The following is a 17940-nucleotide window of genomic DNA, read 5'->3' as shown; positions in this document are numbered from 1 at the left end:
TAATGGGATTTGGGGGGCCGTGATTGGGTTTGAGGGGGATTTGGGGAGCTGGGATGGGGTTTGGGGATGCAGTGGGAGGGATCTGGGGGGTTGTGGGGGGTTTGGAGGGATTTGGGGGGATTTGATGGGGTTTGGAGGAATTTTGGGGGGGGATTTGGTGGGCTGTAGTGGGTTTTGGGTGGATTTTGGGGGGGATTTGGTGGGCTGTAGTGGGGTTTGGCGGTCTCTGACAGAGTTTGAGGGGATTTGGGGGGCTGTAGTGGGATCTGGGGTCTGCAATGGGGTTCGGGGGGCTGCAATGAGGGTTTGGGGGTCTCTGTGCCCCTTTCCCAGGACCCATCACCACCGACCTCTGCTCGTTCCCCCCCGAGACCCCCCAAAAGAGGGACCCCCCGCCATGGAGGTGAGGAGGGGTCTGCAGGGGGTGGATCCGGGGCTGGGGAGGGGTCACCGAGGGATTTCCCCCCCCCCAAATGTCCCCCTGTGCCCCCTCCCCTGCCAGGAGCTGCTGGAGCTGGGCCCGGGCTCTGAATTGGGGAGGGGGCTCCGCCTGGCCCGCGACAGCCACGGGGTCTTCGTGGCCGAGGCCCCCAAATCCCTGCGGCTGCGCCAGGGTGAGGACACCGGGGGGACTGGGAAGGACTGGGGTGACTGGGAGGGGACACTGGGGAGACTGGGGGACACTGGGGGGGACTGGGGTGCCCGCCGCGGGGCCCCGCGTCCCGGCCGTGGAGCTGGCGGCTCCCGGGGGCTCCCTGGGGCTGAGCGCACCCCCGTGGGCCAAGGGCGGCCCGGCCACGACCCCCGGTGGCGCCGGGGGAGATGGGGAGGGGGCGCCGGGCGCTCGGGTTGGGTTCCCGGCGCTCCGCGTCCCCTCCGTCCCCATCGATGTCCCCAAAGCCGCCGTGGAGCTGGCCCCGGAGCTCGGCCGCGCCGGCCCGGAGCCCCCCGGCGGCAGCCCGGGCGCGGGGTCCCGCTTTGCCGAGGGGCTGCGGAAGCTCAGCCGCGAGCTGGAGGCTCCGGCGGTGGAAATCGCCCCCAAGCCCCCCAAATTCCGCCTGCCCCGCCTGGGGTGGGCGCTGGCCAAGCTGCGGGAGGGCGGCGGGACCCCGCCGGCGTCGCCCCCCGGCATCGCCATTCCCAGCGTGGAGCTGGATCTGGGCGCGGTGGGAGACGCGGGGGCCAAGCTGAAGGTCCCCAAGTTGTCGCTGGCGCCCTTCGGTGACATCGAGGACGGTCCCCGCCTGGGGCTCGGCGGCGCCCCGGGGTCCCCCCGGCTCCGCGCCCCGCGGTTCGGCATCGCGGCGGCGGCGCTGCCGAAATTCGGGGGCTCCAGCCCCGACCTCCGCCCCGGGGGGGTCCCCAAGGCGCCCCCGAAACGGGGGGGCAGCGCCGAGAGCCTGATCCTGGGCTGGACGGCCCCGGAGCCCGCCGCGACCCTCCGCTCCCGACCGAAACCTCGGGGGGCTTCGGCGCCGCCGTGGCCGCCCCGGATCCCCATCCCCGCCGTGGGGTTCGCCCTGCCGGGGCCAGAACCGGCCCCGGGGCGCGCCGAGCCCCGCCGGGCTGCGGAGCCGCCGGGGCTGAAGGTGCCGCTGCTGGAGCTGGCTCCGCCCGGCCTGGACGGCACCTCGGAGCCGCCCGGGCGCCGCTTTGGGGTGAAACTCCCCAAATTCGGGGCCGGCTCCTCCGGGAGCGGCGCGGGATCCTCGGCGAGGATGAGGAGGGGCGGCTCCAAGCCCGGCCCTGAGGAAGGGGGAGCCCCCCGGGATGGGAACCCCCGGCGCCGCCGCTGGGTGCCCAGGGTGGGTTTCACCCCCGGGGGGGCCTCGCCGGAGCCCCCCAAGGTGGGGAGGATGCGGTTCCCCGACGTGGAGCTCTGCCCCGGGGACCCCCAAATCCCCGCGGTCGGGGGGGTCTCCTCCCGCTGCGATCCCGGGGGGCTCCGGGGCGAGGGGACCCCCAAATTCCAGCTGCCGCAGCTGGTGCTGAGCCCCCAAATCTGCGGCGAGCCATGAGCCCCCCCCCAGCCTGGGGGGGCTCTGGGGACCCCCCGAAGCGGTGACGGAGCTCCCCCAGACCCTCTCTAACTCCCTCCCTCCCAAATTCCTAATCCGGCTTTTTTTTCGGGGGAGCTTTGAGGCTTTTTCGCCCATTTTTGGGGTGTTTCTGTTAACCAGGGAAGGGGGGCACGAGGCTGTTGCCCCCCACCCCGGCCCCTCGCGCTTGTTTTGGCCAGAATAAATGTTAATCCAAAAAAAAAACCCGGAGTGTGATGGGGCTGGGGGGTCCAGGGGTGGGTTTGGGGGTCGAGGGATGGGATTAGGGGTCCAGGGAAGAGTTTTGGGGTCCAGGGTGGGGTTTGGGGAACCAGGGAGGGGTTTGAGGGTCCAGGGATGGGATTGGGGGTTCAGGGATGGGATTGGGGAACCAGGGAGGGGTTTGGGGGTCCAGGGAAGGGATTGGGGGGTCTAGGAAGGGGTTTGGGGGTCCAGGGAGGAGTTTGGGGGTCCAGGGATGGGATTGGAGTTCCACATATGGGATTGGGGGTCAAGGAAGGGGTTTGAGGGTCCAGGGATGGGATTGGGGTTCCAGGGATGGGACTGGGGGTCCAGGGAAGGGTTTGGGGGTCAAGGAAGGGGTTTGAGGGTCCAGGGAGGGGTTTAGGGGTCCAGGGATGGAATTGAGGAATCAGGAAAGGGTTTTGGGGATCCAGGGAAGGTGGCTGACGCGGGCGAAGGGGATGCGGCTCTGCGCCGCGCTGGCCGGCACCAGGAACAGCCGCTACCCCGGGGACAGAAGGGACTGTCACCACCCCGAGGGGACTGTCACCCACCCCAAGGGGATTGTCACCCACCCCAAAGTGATTGTCACCCACCCCAAGGGGATTGTCACCCACCCCAAAGTGATTGTCACCACCCCGAGGGGACTGTCACACCCCTGAGGACATTGTCACGCTCCTGAAGGGATTATCACACCCTCTGAGGAGATTGTCACACCCCTGAGGAGATTGTCACACCCCTGAGGGGATTGTCACACCCCTGAGGGGACTGTCACCCACCCCTGAGGACACTGTCACACTCCTGAGGGGACTGTCACACCCCTGAGGGGATTGTCACCTCCCCTGAGGGAACTGTCACCCTTTAAAGGGACTGCCACCCCCGGTGCCACCCCCCCTGATGCCACCACCGCCCCCGGTGCCACCACCCCTGATGCCACCACCGCCCCCGGTGGCACTGCCAGCCCCCCGATGCCACCAGCCCCGTGTCACCGCGGCACGCACCACCTGCACGCGGTAGCCGGTGCGGTTGTCGGCGAGCGCGGCCAGCGAGCGCAGGAAGGGGAACATGGCCGGGTGGCTGTGGGGCCAGCAGCCGGCCAGCAGCCGCAGCCGCAGGCCGCGCTCCACCGCGGCGCGCCGCAGCCGCTCGTCGATGGCCGGCCAGAAGCGCCGCGGGCGCGAGAACTCGGTGCCCGGCACGTAGCTCATCACCGCCACGTCCACGAAGGCCTCGGCGCCGTCGATGACGGCCAGCAGCGCCTCCAGGTCCGGCGTGCGGCCCGCGGCGCACAGCGGCGCCGGGGAGCTCTGCCGGGCCGGCACACGGGGGTCGGCGCCCGTGGGGGGACGCCTGAGAGCCCCGGAGAGCCCCGGGGACACCCTGAGACCCCAGAGAGCCCCAGAGAATCCCGGGGACCCCCAGGGACACCTTGAGACCCCCTGAGACCCCCGGGGACCCCCAGGGACACTCTGAGACCCCCAGAGAGCCCCAGGGACCCCCAGGGACCCCAGGGAACCCTGAGACCCCCAGAGAGCCCCGGGGACCCCCAGGGACCCCAGGGAGCCCCAGGGACACCCTGAGACCCCCAGAGAGCTCCAGGGACCCCCAGGGACACCCTGAGACCCCCGGAGAGCCCCGGGGACCCCCAGGGACCCCAGGGATCAGAGACCCTGGAGACCCCCAGGACCCTGGAGACACTCAGAGGACCCTGGAGACCCCCAGGGACCCTGGAGACCCTCAGAGACCCCTGGAGACCCCCAGAGATCCCCAGAGACCCTGGAGACCCCCAGAGACCCTGGAGACCCCCAGAGACCCCTGGAGACCCCCAGAGATCCCCAGAGACCCCCGAGACCCCCGGCGGTGAGCCCTACCGAGAAGAAGACGGCGGCGGCGGTGTCGTTGAGCGTCACCTCCAGCGGCGTCTGCAGGTTGATGGAGGTGGAGAAACTCTCCGGCCACGGCGCCGGGATGGACGCGCCGGGGACGCCCAGGGCCCAGTAGGCCTCGAAGATCTTGCCCAGGTCTTGGGCCAGGCAGCTGCAGTTGTAGATGGCGGCTCCGAGCTCCTTCACCTGCGGCGAGCGGCGCCGGCGGCTCGTGGCACGGGCAGGGCGTGGGGCAGCCCCGATGGGCAGGGCGTGGGGCAGCCCCGGTGCCGGGGTTGGGTGGTGCCCACGGCCTTGGGCTGAGTGCCAGCCGGTGGGTTTGGCACCGTCCAATTGGGTTTGGGTCAAGCTCATTGGGTTTGGGTCAAGCTCATTGGGTTTGGTGTCATCCAATTGGGTTTGACACCATTCACGTTGGGTCTGGCACCAATCCCATTGGGTTTGGCGCCATTCATGTTGGGTTTGGGGTCAAGCTCATTGGGTTTGGGTCAAGCTCATTGGCTTTGGCATCGCCCAATTGGGTTTGGGTCAAGCTCATTGGGTTTGGGACAGTCCAATTGGGTTTGGCATCGTCCAATTGGGTTTGGGTCAAGCTCATTGGGTTTGGCATCGTCCGTTTTGGGTTTTGGGTCAAGCTCATTGGGTTTGGGACAGTCCAATTGGGTTTGGGTCAAGCTCATTTGGTTTGGCACCATCCACGTTGGGTTTGGCACCATTCCTTGGGTTCCACACCAACCCCATTGGGTTTGGGGCCAATCCCATTGGGTTTGGGGCCAATTCCATTGGGTTCCACACCGATCCCATCGGGTTTGGGGCCATCCATTGGGTTTGGGGCCAATCCCATCAGTTTTGGGACCATCCATTGTGTCCCACACTGATCCCATCGGGTTTGGGACCATCCATTGGGTTTGGGGCCAATCCCACCCAATTGGGTTTGGGTCAATCTCATTGGGTTTGGTGTCATCCAATTGGGTTTGACACCATTCATGTTGGGTCTGGCACCAATCCCATTGGGTTTGGCACCATTCATGTTGGGTTTGGGTCAAGCTCATTGGGTTTGGCATCGTCCAGTTGGGTTTGGGTCAAGCTCATTGGGTTTGGGACAGTCCAATTGGGTTTGGCATCGTCCAATTGGGTTTGGGTCAAGCTCATTGGGTTTGGCATCATCCATGTTGGGATTGGTGCCAACCCCATTGGATTCGGCACCAATCCTGTTTGGTTTGGCACCGTCCATTTGGTTTGCTGCCAACCCCATTGGATTTGGGACCACCTATTTCGTTTGGCACCATCCATGGGGTCCCACACTGACCCCATCGGGTTTGGGACCATCCATGGGGTCCCACACCGACCCCATCGGGTTTGGGACCATCCATGGGGTCCCACACCGACCCCATCGGGTTTGGGACCATCCATGGGGTCCCACACCGACCCCATCGGGTTTGGGACCATCCATGGGGTCCCACACCGACCCCATCGGGGGGGGAAAGGGGGAAATGGGGGGAAAATGGGGGAAATGGGGGAAATGGGGGCGGAATGGGGGGAAATGGGGAAAAATGAATGGAAATGGGGAGAAATGGGGGGAAAATGAGGGGAAATGGGGGAAAATGGGGGGAAATGAGGGGGAAAATGGGGAAATGGGGGAAAATGAGGAAAAAAGGGGGAAGTGGGGCAGAAATGGGGGAAAAATGGGGAAAAATTGAGGGAAAAATGGGGAAATGGGAATGAGGAAAAAAGAGGGAAATGGGGCAAAAATGGGGGAAATGGGGAAAAATGAGGAGGAAATGCGGGAAAAATGGGGGGAAAAATGGGGGAAACGGGGCAAAAATGGGGCAAAAATGGGCAAAAATGAGCAAAAAATGGGGCAAAACCAAGCAAAAAAAGGAGCAAAAATGGGCATTAAATGCGCAAAAAAAAGAGAAAAAAGGGTAAAAACTGGGAGGGAAGTGTGCGAGGCGTGTCCCACCTGCGCGGCGCTGGGCTCGCGCGTGCCCGTGTCGGCGTTGGTCAGGGTCCAGTAGAAGGAGGCGATGTCCACTGGCCAGCAGGACACACGGAAAAGGGACAAAAATGGGCAAAAACGGGCAAAAATAGGCAAAAAAAACAGAGGAAAAAGTGGAAAAAACTGAGGAAAATGGGCAAAAAATGGGGCAAAAATGGGCAAAACCAAGCAAAAAAAAGGGGCAAAAATGAGCCAAAAAAAGGGAAAAAATGGACAAAAATCAGGCAAAAAATGGGTAAAAATTAGGCAAAAAATGGGAAAAAAACAGGCAAAAAATGGGAAAAAACCAGGAAAAAATGGGTAAAAATTGGGCAAAAAAGGGGGAAAAGTGTGTAAAAATGGGCAAAATCAGGCAAACGTGGGTAAAAAAACGAGGCAAAAAACAGTCCAAAAAGGAGCAAAAATGGGTGAAAAAATGGGCAAAAAATGGGCAAAAAAGGGCAAAAATGGGCGAAAAAAGGGCAAAAATGGGAGAAAAAAAGGGTAAAAATGGCTATTAAAAGAGCAAAAAATAGGCAAAAAATAGGCAAAAAAAGGGCAAAAAAAGGGCAAAAAAGGGTAAAAAAAAGGGAAAAAAAGGGAAAAAAAAGTGAAGTTTAGTGATGCGTGTCCCACCTGCGCGGCGCTGGGCTCGCGCGTGCCCGTGTCGGCGTTGGTCAGGGTCCAGTAGAAGGAGGCGATGTCCACGCTGCGCCGCGCCCCGGCCAGCAGCCCCAGCCACGCCTCGGACGTGGCCGTGCCGGCCGCGGCCGCCGCCATGCCCTCGGGGATGCTCTCCACCAGCACGATCCTGAGAATTTGGGGGTTTGCGGGGGTCCCGGGGGGTCCCCTCGCCCCAAAAGCCGGCCTTACCTGCAGGTGTCCCCGCAGGGGACGTCGGCGGCGCCGCGGGGGCGCAGGTGGAGGAGGAGGAGGAGGGTGAGGAGGAAGAGCGTGGAGAGCACGGCGAGGAGCGCGGCGCCGTGGGGGCGCTGGGGGGACGCCAAAATCGGGGGGTTTGGGTTAATTTTGGGGTTCAACCCCAGGAAAGGGGCAGGGAGAGGGTGGGGGAGGGGTACCTTGGGGGTCGGCGTCGCTCGGGGCTCCAGGGGGTCCAGCTGGGGGGGGGGAACGACCCCAAATTTGGGGGGTGGAGACCCCAAATTGGGGAGGGGGATGGGTTGAAGCACACCCCGAAATTCCCAGGATCCCCCAAAATTCCCAGGATCCCCCAAAGTTGCCAGGATCCCCCCACCCCCATTCCCAGGGGGTCCCGTGGGAGTTTGGGGTGGGGGGAGCCCCGAGGTTTGGGGAGTTGGGGGCTCTGTGACCCCAAACAAGGAGGTTTGGGACCCCCAAAATGGGGGTTTGGGGAGAGAATTGACCCCATTTGGGTTTTGGGGTGTCCCAGGAGTCCCAAATTTGGGGTTTGGGGAAGGGAACGCACCCAGTCTGGGGGGGGGTTTGGGGAGAGAATTGACCCCATTTGGGTTTTGGGGTGCGGTGGGAGCCCCAAATCCGGATTTTTGGGGTGCCCCCAGCCCACTCTAGGATTTAGGACAGAGAATCCCCCCAGTTTGGATTTTGGGGTATCCCAGGACCCCCAAATCCGGGTTTTTGGGGTGCCCCAGCCCAGTTTGGGGTTTGGGACAGGGAAATCCCTCAGTTCAGGTTTTGGGGTGCCCCAAATCCGGGTTTTTGGGGTGCCCCAGCCCAGTTTGGGGTTTGGGACAGGGAATCCCCCCAGTTCAGGTTTTGGGGTGCCCCCAAACTTGGTTTTTTGGGGTACCCCAGCCCAGTTTGGGGTTTGGGACAGGGAAATCCCTCAGTTCAGGTTTTGGGGTGCCCCAAATCCGGGTTTTTGGGGTGCCCCAGCCCAGTTTGGGGTTTGGGACAGGGAATCCCCCCAGTTCAGGTTTTGGGGTGCCCCCAAACTCGGGTTTTTGGGGTGCCCCCGCCCACTCTGGGATTTGGGACAGGGAAATCCCTCAGTTCAGGTTTTGGGGTGCCCCCAAATCCGGGATTTTGGGGTGCCCCAGCCCAGTTTGGGGTTTGGGACAGGGAATCCCCCCAGTTCAGGTTTTTGGGGTGCCCCAGGACCCCTAGATTTGGGTTTTTGGGGTGCCCCAGCCCACTCTGGGGTTTGGGACAGGGAATCCCCCCAGTTCAGGTTTTTGGGGTGCCCCAGGACCCCTAGATTTGGGTTTTTGGGGTGCCCCAGCCCACTCTGGGGTTTGGGACAGGGAATCCCCCCAGTTCAGGTTTTTGGGGTGCCCCAGGACCCCTAGATTTGGGTTTTTGGGGTGCCCCAGCCCACTCTGGGGTTTGGGACAGGGAATCCCCCCAGTTCAGGTTTTTGGGGTGCCCCAGGACCCCTAGATTTGGGTTTTTGGGGTGCCCCAGCCCACTCTGGGGTTTGGGACAGGGAATCTCCCCATTTGGGTTTTGGGGTGCCCCCAAATTTGGGATTTTGGGGTGCCCCCAGCCCAGTTTGGGGTTTGGGACAGGGAATCCCCCCAGTTTGGGTTTTGGGGTGCCCCAGGAGTCCCAGGACAGGGAATCCCCCCAGTTCAGGTTTTGGGGTGCCCCCAAATCCGGGTTTTTGGGGTGCCCCAGCCCACTCTGGGATTTGGGACAGGGAAATCCCTCAGTTCAGGTTTTTGGGGGCCCCAAATCCGGGTTTTTGGGGTGCCCCAGCCCAGTTTGGGGTTTGGGACAGGAAATCCCCCCAGTTCAGGTTTTTGGGGTGCCCCAAATCCGGGTTTTTGGGGTGCCCCAGCCCACTTTGGGGTTTGGGACAGGGAATCCCCCCAGTTCAGGTTTTGGGGTGCCCCAAATCCGGGTTTTTGGGGTGCCCCAGCCCAGTTTGGGGTTTGGGACAGGGAATCCCCCCAGTTCAGGTTTTTGGGGTGCCCCAAATCCGGGTTTTTGGGGTGCCCCAGCCCACTCTGGGATTTGGGACAGGGAAATCCCTCAGTTCAGGTTTTTGGGGTGCCCCAGGACCCCCAAACTCGGGTTTTTGGGGTGCCCCAGCCCTACCTGCGCGTAGGCTCCGTGCAGCCCCATCCCGGCACGAGGCTGGAACAGGAAAATCCGGATTTACCCCTGGGGGGTTTGGGGTTTTTGGGGTGCGGGGCAGGGCACGAACCCCAAAAACCCCGGGGTTCAGGAGCCCAAAAACCCCGGGGTTCAGGACCCCAAAAATCCCGGGGTTCAGGAGCCCAAAAATCCAGAGCAGACCCCAAAGAATTCCCCAAAACTGGGAGGGGACGGGACGGGACGGGACCTCCCCCCGTGCAGCCCCATCCCGGCACGAGGCTGGAACAGGAAAATCCGGATTTACCCCTGGGGGGTTTGGGGTTTTTGGGGTGCGGGGCAGGGCAGGAACCCCAAAAACCCCGGGGTTCAGGACCCCAAAAATCCAGAGCAGACCCCAAAGAATTCCCCAAAACTGGGAGGGGACGGGACGGGACCTCCCCCACCCCAAAATCGGGGCTGGGCCCCCCCGGGGGAGGGCGGGGTCCCCAAAATCGGGGCAGAGCCGGGACGGGTGTGGGGCCACTTTAGGGTCAGTTTGGGGGAAATTTGGGGCTGTTTTGGGGTCATTTGGAGGTGAATTTAGGGTCAGTTTGGGGGTGAATTTGGGGCTGGTTTTGGGGTCATTTGGGGGTGAATTTAGGGTCAGTTTGGGGGTGAATTTGGGGCTGTTTTGGGGTCATTTGGGGTGAATTTAGGGTCAGTTTGGGGGTGAATTTAGGGTCAGTTTGGGGGTGAATTTGGGGCTGGTTTTGGGGCACATTTAATGCCGTTTTAGGGCTGTTTGGGGACAAATTTGGGGTCAGTTTGGGGACACATTTAGAACCCAATTTGGGACACATTTAGGGCCGGTTTAGGGGCACATTCAGGACCCCTTAAAGGACACATTTGTGGCCCATTTGGGGACACATTTAGGGCCGTTTTAGGGCCACTTTGGGACAAATTTAGGGGCAGTTTAGGGCCATATTTAGGGCTGGTTTAGGAACAAATTCGGGACCCATTTGGGGACACATTTAGGGCTGGGTTTGGGTTGGGTTTAGGGCAGGTTTCAGAGCAGTTTTGGGACACATTTGGGGCAGTTTTGTGACAATTTTGGGGCAGTTTTTGGACAGTTTTGAGGCAGTTTTGGGGCAATTTTGGGGAGGTTTCGCGGCAGTTTTGGGGCGGTTTGGGGGCAGTTTTGGAGTGGATTTAGGGCAGTTTTGGGACCGATTTTGGAGCAGATTTTGGGGTGGTTTCATGGCAGTTTTGGAGCAGATTTTGGGGCGATTTTAGGACAGTTTTGGGGCGGTTTCGTGGCAGTTTTGGGGCGATTTTAGGACAGTTTTGAGGCAGATTTTAGGGCGGTTTTGGAGCAGTTTTAGGGCAGTTTCGTGGCAGTCTTGGGGCAGTTTCGGAGTAGATTTTGGGGCGATTTTAGGACAGTTTTGCAGCAGATTTTGGGGAGGTTTCAGGGCAGTTTTGGGGCCGTTCTGGAGCAGATTTTGGGGCGATTTTAGGACAGTTTTGTAGCAGCTTTCGGGGAGGTTTCAGGGCAGTTTTGGGGCCGTTCTGGAGCAGATTTTGGGGCGATTTTAGGACAGTTTTGCAGCAGATTTTGGGGCGGTTTCCCAAATCCAAACTTTTCACCCCAAATCCCTTTTTTCCCCTCTAAAATTTCATTTTTCCCTCCCAAATTTCATTTTTTCTCCCCGAAATTTCATTTTTCCACACCTAAATTTCATTTTTTTCTCCCCAACTTTCATTTTCTCCCTAAATTTCATTTTTTCTCCCCAAGTTTCGTTTTCTTTCCCTAAATTTCATTTTTCCCCCTCAAATTTCATTTTTCCCCCAAATTTCATTTTTTCTCCCCCAAATTTCATTTTCCCCCTCAAATTTCATTTCCCCCCTAAATTTCATTTTTTCTCCCCCAAATTTCATTTTCCACCCCAAAATTTCATTTTTCTCCCCTAAATTTCATTTTTTCTCCCTCAAATTTCATTTTTCCTCTCAAATTTCATTTTTCCCCTCTCAAATTTCATTTCCCCTCCCCAAATTTCATGTTTTTTCCCCTAAATTTCATTTTTACACTCCCAAATTTCATTTTTTCTCCCCCAAATTTCATTTTTTACCCCCAATCCCATTTTTCCACCCCCTCCAATCCCATTTATTCACCCCAAATCTCATTTTTCCCCTAAAATTCCCTTTTTTCCCCCAAAATTTGTTTTTTTTTTCACTATTTCCCATCTTTTCCTCTGCAAATCCCATTTCTCACCTCCCTCAATCCCATTTTTTTTCCCCAAAATCTAATTTTCCCCCTATTTTTCCTCATTTCCCCCATTTTTTCGCTATTTCCCTCCAATTTTTCCTATTTTTCCCAATTTTTCCCCATTTTCCTTTTGTTTCTCATTTGTTTCCCATTTTTCCTCCATTTCTCCCCATTTTTCCCCTCATTTTCCCCATTTCCCCCCATTTTTCCCCATTTATCCCAAATTTTCCCCTCTCAAATTTCATTTCCCCTCCCCAAATTTCATGTTTTTTCCCCTAAATTTCATTTTTACACTCCCAAATTTCATTTTTTCTCCCCCAAATTTCATTTTTTACCCCCAATCCCATTTTTCCACCCCCTCCAATCCCATTTATTCACCCCAAATCTCATTTTTCCCCTAAAATTCCCTTTTTTCCCCCAAAATTTGTTTTTTTTTTCACTATTTCCCATCTTTTCCTCTGCAAATCCCATTTCTCACCTCCCTCAATCCCATTTTTTTTCCCCAAAATCTAATTTTCCCCCTATTTTTCCTCATTTCCCCCATTTTTTCGCTATTTCCCTCCAATTTTTCCTATTTTTCCCAATTTTTCCCCATTTTCCTTTTGTTTCTCATTTGTTTCCCATTTTTCCTCCATTTCTCCCCATTTTTCCCCTCATTTTCCCCATTTCCCCCCATTTTTCCCCATTTATCCCAAATTTTCCCATTTCCCCCCATTTTTCCCCATTAATACTGATTTTTCTTCATTTATTCCAATTTTCCTCCATTTTTTCCTGTTTTTTTTTCCCTTTTTTCCCGTTTTTTCCCCATTTCCCCCCCATTTCCCACTTTTTTTCACCATATTCCCCAATTTTTCCAGGTTTTATTCCTGTTTTTTCCTATTTTCACCCCATTTTCCTCATTAATACCAATCTTTTCTTCATTTATCCCAATTTTTCCCCATTTTCCCACCATTTTTTCACATTTTTTTCCCAACTTCTTGTTTGTTTTCCCCTTTTTCCTCCCATTTCCCCCCATTTTATTTCTTTTTTTTCTCATTTTCCCCCATTTTTCCCCTATTTTCCCATTTTATCTCTTTTATTTTTAATTTTTTTCCCATTTTCTCCCATTTTCCCCGTTTTTCCTGGGGTTTCCTGGTTTTTTCCCCATTATTGCCCTTTTCCCCTGTTTTTTTCTCTATTTTTCCCTATTTTTCCCCATTTCCCCCCCATTTAATCTCTTTTTTCCCTCCATTTTTTGGTTTCCCCCCATTTTTCTCCATTCTTCCCCTTTTTCCCCCCATTTTATCTCTTTTTTTCCCATTTTCCACCATTTTTTCACATTTTTTTCCCAACTTCTTGTTTGTTTTCCCCTTTTTCCTCCCATTTCCCCCCATTTTATTTCTTTTTTTTCTCATTTTCCCCCATTTTTCCCCTATTTTCCCATTTTATCTCTTTTATTTTTAATTTTTTTCCCATTTTCTCCCATTTTCCCCGTTTTTCCTGGGGTTTCCTGGTTTTTTCCCCATTATTGCCCTTTTCCCCTGTTTTTTTCTCTATTTTTCCCTATTTTTCCCCATTTCCCCCCCATTTAATCTCTTTTTTCCCTCCATTTTTTGGTTTCCCCCCATTTTTCTCCATTCTTCCCCTTTTTCCCCCCATTTTATCTCTTTTTTTCCCATTTTTCCCATTTTTCCCCCATTTTCCCCCATTTTGTCTCTTTTTTTCCCACTTTTTCTGCTTTTCCCCCATTTCCCTCCCATTTTATGTCTTTTTTTTTTCATTTTTCCCATTTTTCCCCATTTCCCCACGTTTTATATCCTTTTTTCCTGGTTTTTCCCATTTTTTCCTTTTTTTTTCCATTTTCCCCCCATTTCCCCCCATTTTATCTCTTTTTTTCCCTGTTTTTTCCCATTTTTTGGTCCCATTTCCCCCCATTTTCTCTCATTTTCCCCATTTTCCCCGTTTTCCCCCTGTTTTTCCCCATTTTCCCCCCATTTTTCCTCATTTTCTCTCATTTTTCTCTCATTTCTCTCTCATTTTTCTCTCATTTTCCCCCCGTTTTTCCCCATTTTCCCCCCATTTTCTCCCATTTTCTCTCATTTTCCCCATTTTTCCGCATTTCCCCCCATTTTTCCCCATTTTCCCCCCATTTTCCCCCCATTTTTCCTCATTTTCTCTCATTTTTCTCTCATTTCCCCTGTTTTTCCCCATTTCCCCCCCACTTTCCGCCCCCTTTTCCCCCCCTTTCTCCCCCCTTTCCCCCCTTTTTCCCCATTTCCCCCCCATTTTCCGCCCGTTTTCCCCCCATTTTCCCCCCGTTTCCCCCCATTTTCTCTAATTTTCTCTCATTTTCCCCATTTTCCCCGTTTTCCCCCCGTTTCCCCCAATTTTCTCTCATTTTCTCTCATTTTCCCCATTTTCCCGTTTTCCCCCCGTTTCCCCCAATTTTCTCTCATTTTCTCTCATTTTCCCCATTTTCCCCGTTTTCCCCCCGTTTCCCCCAATTTTCTCTCATTTTCTCTCATTTTCCCCATTTTCCCCGTTTTCCCCCCGTTTCCCCCAATTTTCTCTCATTTTCTCTCATTTTCCCCATTTTCCCCGTTTTGCCCCCGTTTCCCCCCAGCCACCGGGGAGTGGCTGCGATTCTTCGAGGACGCCGGGATCCCGCCGGGCCCCGCGCTCGGCTACGCCGTCGCCTTCGTGGACAACAGGTGGGCAACGGGGGAGAGAGACCCCCGAATTCGGGGAGAGACCCCCGGGAATGGGGGAGAGAGACCCCCAAAATGGGGGAGAGAGACCCCCGGGAATGGGGGAGAGACCCCAAAAATGGGGGAGAGAGACCCCCGGGAATGGGGGAGAGACCCCAAAAATGGGGGAGAGAGACCCCGAAAATGAGGGGGAAAGACCCTAAAAATGGGGGAGAGAGAGACCCCCGAAATGGGGGAGAGAGACCCTGGGAGAGACCCCTGAAAATGGGGGAGAGAGACCCCCAAAAATGGGGGAGAGAGAGAGACTCCAAAAGGGGGGAGAGATCCCCAAACTGGGGGGGAGAGACCCCCGAAAATGGGGGAGAGAGATCCCCAGAAACTGGGGAGAGACCCCTGGGAATGGGGGGAGAGAGAGCCCTGAAAATGGGGAGAGAGACCCCCAAAAATTGGGGAGAGACCCCCAAATTGGGGGAGAGAGACCCCTGAATGGGGGAGAGAGACCCCCAGAAACTGGGGAGAGAGACCCCCGAATTGGGGGAGAGAGACCCCCGGGAATGGGGGAGAGAGAGCCCTGAAAATGGGGAGAGACCCCCAAAATGGGGGAGAGAGACCCCCGGGAATGGGGGAGAGAGACCCCTGGGAATGGGGGATAGAGACCCCTGGGAATGGGGGAGAGAGACCCCCAGAAATGGGGGAGGAGAGACCCCGAAAATGGGGGGAGAGAGAGCCCCGGGAGACACCCCCGAACTGGGGGGGAGAGACCCCCAGGAGAGACCCCCGGGAATGGGGGAGAGAGACCCCCAAAATGGGGGAGAGAGACCCCCGGGAATGGGGGAGAGACCCCCGGGAATGGGGGAGAGAGACCCCCGGGAATGGGGGAGAGAGACCCCCAAAATGGGGGAGAGAGACCCCCGGGAATGGGGGAGAGACCCCCGAAAATGGGGGAGAGAGACCCCCGGGAATGGGGGAGAGACCCCAAAAATGGGGGAGAGAGACCCCCGGGAATGGGGGAGAGACCCCAAAAATGGGGGAGAGAGACCCCGAAAATGAGGGGGAAAGACCCTAAAAATGGGGGAGAGAGAGACCCCCGAAATGGGGGAGAGAGACCCTGGGAGAGACCCCTGAAAATGGGGGAGAGAGACCCCCAAAAATGGGGGAGAGAGAGAGACTCCAAAAGGGGGGAGAGATCCCCAAACTGGGGGGGAGAGACCCCCGAAAATGGGGGAGAGAGATCCCCAGAAACTGGGGAGAGACCCCTGGGAATGGGGGGAGAGAGAGCCCTGAAAATGGGGAGAGAGACCCCCAAAAATGGGGGAGAGAGAGAGACTCCAAAAGGGGGGAGAGATCCCCAAACTGGGGGGGAGAGACCCCCAGGAGAGACCCCCGGGAATGGGGGAGAGAGACCCCCAAAAATGGGGGAGAGAGAGAGACTCCAAAAGGGGGGAGAGATCCCCAAACTGGGGGGGAGAGACCCCCAGGAGAGACCCCCGGGAATGGGGGAGAGAGACCCCCAAAAATGGGGGAGAGAGAGAGACTCCAAAAGGGGGGAGAGATCCCCAAACTGGGGGGGAGAGACCCCCAGGAGAGACCCCCGGGAATGGGGGAGAGAGACCCCTGGGAATGGGGGAGAGAGACCCCCAGAAATGGGGGAGGAGAGACCCCGAAAATGGGGGGAGAGAGAGCCCCGGGAGACACCCCCGAACTGGGGGGGAGAGACCCCCAGGAGAGACCCCCGGGAATGGGGGAGACACCCCCGGGAATGGGGGAGAGAGAGCCCTGAAAATGGGGGAGAGACCCCTGGGAGAGACCCCCGGGAATGGGGGAGAGACCTCTGGGAATGGAGGGTGGATCCCTGGAGGAATCTGAGTGGGTCCCGTGGGAATCTGGGTGGGTTTCGGTGGATCCGGGTGGATCCCAGGCAGGACTGAGGGGATCTGAGTGGATCCCGTGGGAATCTGGGTGGGTTTCAGTGGAATCCAGCTGGGCCTCAGGCAGATCTGAGGGAATCCAGGTGGATCCGGGGGGAGGTCTGGGTGGATCCCATGGAAATCTGGGTGGATTTCAGTGGAATTTGGGTGGATCCCAGGCAGAACTGAGGAAATCCTCGTGGATCCCTGGGTGGATCCCAGGCAGAACCAAGGGGATTCCTGGGTGGATCTCAGGCAGACACAGCTAAAACTGAGGGGATCTGGGTGGATCCCATGGAAATCGGGGTGAATTTCAGTGGATTTCTGGGTGGATCCTGGGCAGATCCAGGCAGAACTGAGGGAATCCTGGGTTTATCTGGGTGGATCCCAGGCAGAACCGAGAGGATCCAGGTGGATCCCAGGCAGAGCTGAGGACATCCGGGTGGATCCCAGTCAGAACCGAGGGGATCTGGGTGGGTTTCAGTGGAATTTGGGTGGATCCCGGGCAGAGCTGAGGAAATCCAGGTGGATCCCAGTCAGAACCGAGGGGATCTGGGGTGGATCCCGGGTGGATCCCGGGCAGACACAGCTAAAACTGAGGGGATCTGGGTGGATCCCATGGAAATCGGGGTGGGTTTCAGTGGAATCTGGGTGGATCCCAGTCGGAAGCGAGGGGGTCTGGGGTGGATCCCAGTGGATCCCAGGCAGACACAGCTAAAACTGAGGGGATCTGGGTGGATCCCATGGAAATCGGGGTGAATTTCAGTGGATTTCTGGGTGGATCCCAGGCAGGACCGAGGGGGTCTGGGGTGGATCCCGGTGGATCCCGGCCTTTCCCCGCAGGATCCACAAGAACATGCTGCTGGACCTGACCAGGGAGCTGATGAAGGAGCTGGGCATCACCGTGGTGGGCGACGTCATCGCCATCCTGCGCCACGCCAAGGTGGGCTGAGATCACCCCAAGCCAATCAGAGAGCAGCAGATCCCCCCAGATCCCCCTGGGATCTCTCAGGATCCCTTTCCCATGTCCAGGGGTCAGGGAGGGGCTGGGATCAATCCAGGGGGGTTGGGAGAAGCTGGGATCACCCCAAACCCATCAGAGAGCAGCAGATCCCCCTCGGATCCCCCCGGATCCCTGTGGATCCCTTTGCTGTGTCCAGACATCAGGGAGGGGCTGGGATCGATCTGGGGGGGTGGGATGGATCCAGAAGGATCAGGGAGGGCACCCAAACCAATCAGAGAGGAGCAGATCCCCCCAGATCCCCCGGGATCCCCCCGGATCCCCCTGGATCCCTTCCCCATGTCCAGGGGTCAGGGAGGGGCTGGGATCAATCCAGAGGGGGTGGGAGGAGCTGGGATCACCCCAAACCAATCAGAGAGCAGCAGATCCCCCCGGATCCCCGGGATCCCGCGCTCCCTGGCTCCCTCTCCCGCGGCAGGCGGATCGGCTCCCGCGGCGCCGGCGCTGCCGCCCAAGCGGCGCCGGGTGACGGCCGAGGCCGAGGGCCAGTACGTGATCTCGCTGCCCAAGGGCGCCGCGGCCCGCGGCCGCCAGATCCTGCGCCTGCCGCCCGCTCCAGGTACGCCCCGGGGGATCCCCGGTGGATCCCGGGGGATCCCTGGTGGATCCCGGGTTTTGCACTCCCCTCCTGGATCCTTATTTTGTCCTGATGGATCCCGGGGTTCCCTGCTGGATCCTGAGGTTCCCTGATGGATTCCGGGGTTCCTCAGCGGATCCCAGGGTTCCCTGGTGGATCCCGGGGTTCCCTGCTGGATCCTGAGGTTCCCTGATGGATTCCGGGGTTCCTCAGTGGATCCCAGGGTTCCCTGATGGATCCCAAGGTTCTCTGGTGGATTCCGAGGTTCCCTGATGGATTCCGGGGTTCCTTGCTGGATCTCGGGGTTCCCTGATGGAT

The 17940-nt window shown here is 57.7% G+C and overlaps 2 protein-coding genes and 1 long non-coding RNA gene across 4 annotated transcripts in view; 2 read left to right on the top strand and 1 right to left on the bottom strand.

Moving 5' to 3' along the window:
* LOC120508787 overlaps window positions 1-627 on the top strand; it is a 2412-nt gene extending 1785 nt beyond the window's left edge. For both annotated transcript variants that reach the window (XR_005629088.1, XR_005629087.1), the window contains exons 3-4: window positions 334-403; window positions 503-627. This is a non-coding gene — a long non-coding RNA (uncharacterized LOC120508787). The remainder of the gene's footprint in view (window positions 1-333; window positions 404-502) is intronic.
* Window positions 628-2691: 2064 nt separating this feature from the next.
* Window positions 2692-9252, bottom strand: LOC120508786 (5'-3' exonuclease PLD3-like). The gene is made up of 7 exons (XM_039722701.1): window positions 9186-9252; window positions 7226-7264; window positions 7020-7138; window positions 6774-6957; window positions 4154-4603; window positions 3284-3589; window positions 2692-2784 (listed from the first exon to the last, which is right to left on the bottom strand). The coding sequence occupies exons 1-7, from the start codon at window positions 9210-9212 to the stop codon at window positions 2692-2694; spliced, it is 1218 nt and encodes a 405-aa protein (XP_039578635.1). The 5' UTR covers window positions 9213-9252.
* Window positions 9253-13992: 4740 nt separating this feature from the next.
* Window positions 13993-17646, top strand: LOC120508788 (collagen alpha-2(IV) chain-like; the record flags this gene model as incomplete). Its single annotated transcript, XM_039722702.1, is given in 2 exon segments — window positions 13993-14120; window positions 16868-17646. Coding segments are annotated over 2 exon segments (907 nt in total), but the record flags the coding sequence as incomplete, so codon positions are not given.
* Window positions 17647-17940: the final 294 nt, after the last annotated feature.

This window comes from Passer montanus, unplaced genomic scaffold (genome assembly GCF_014805655.1).
Source record: "Passer montanus isolate IOZ18808 unplaced genomic scaffold, ASM1480565v1 scaffold493, whole genome shotgun sequence".
Taxonomy (NCBI): Eukaryota; Metazoa; Chordata; class Aves; order Passeriformes; family Passeridae; genus Passer; species Passer montanus.
This window is presented reverse-complemented; position numbering and strand designations above follow the sequence as displayed.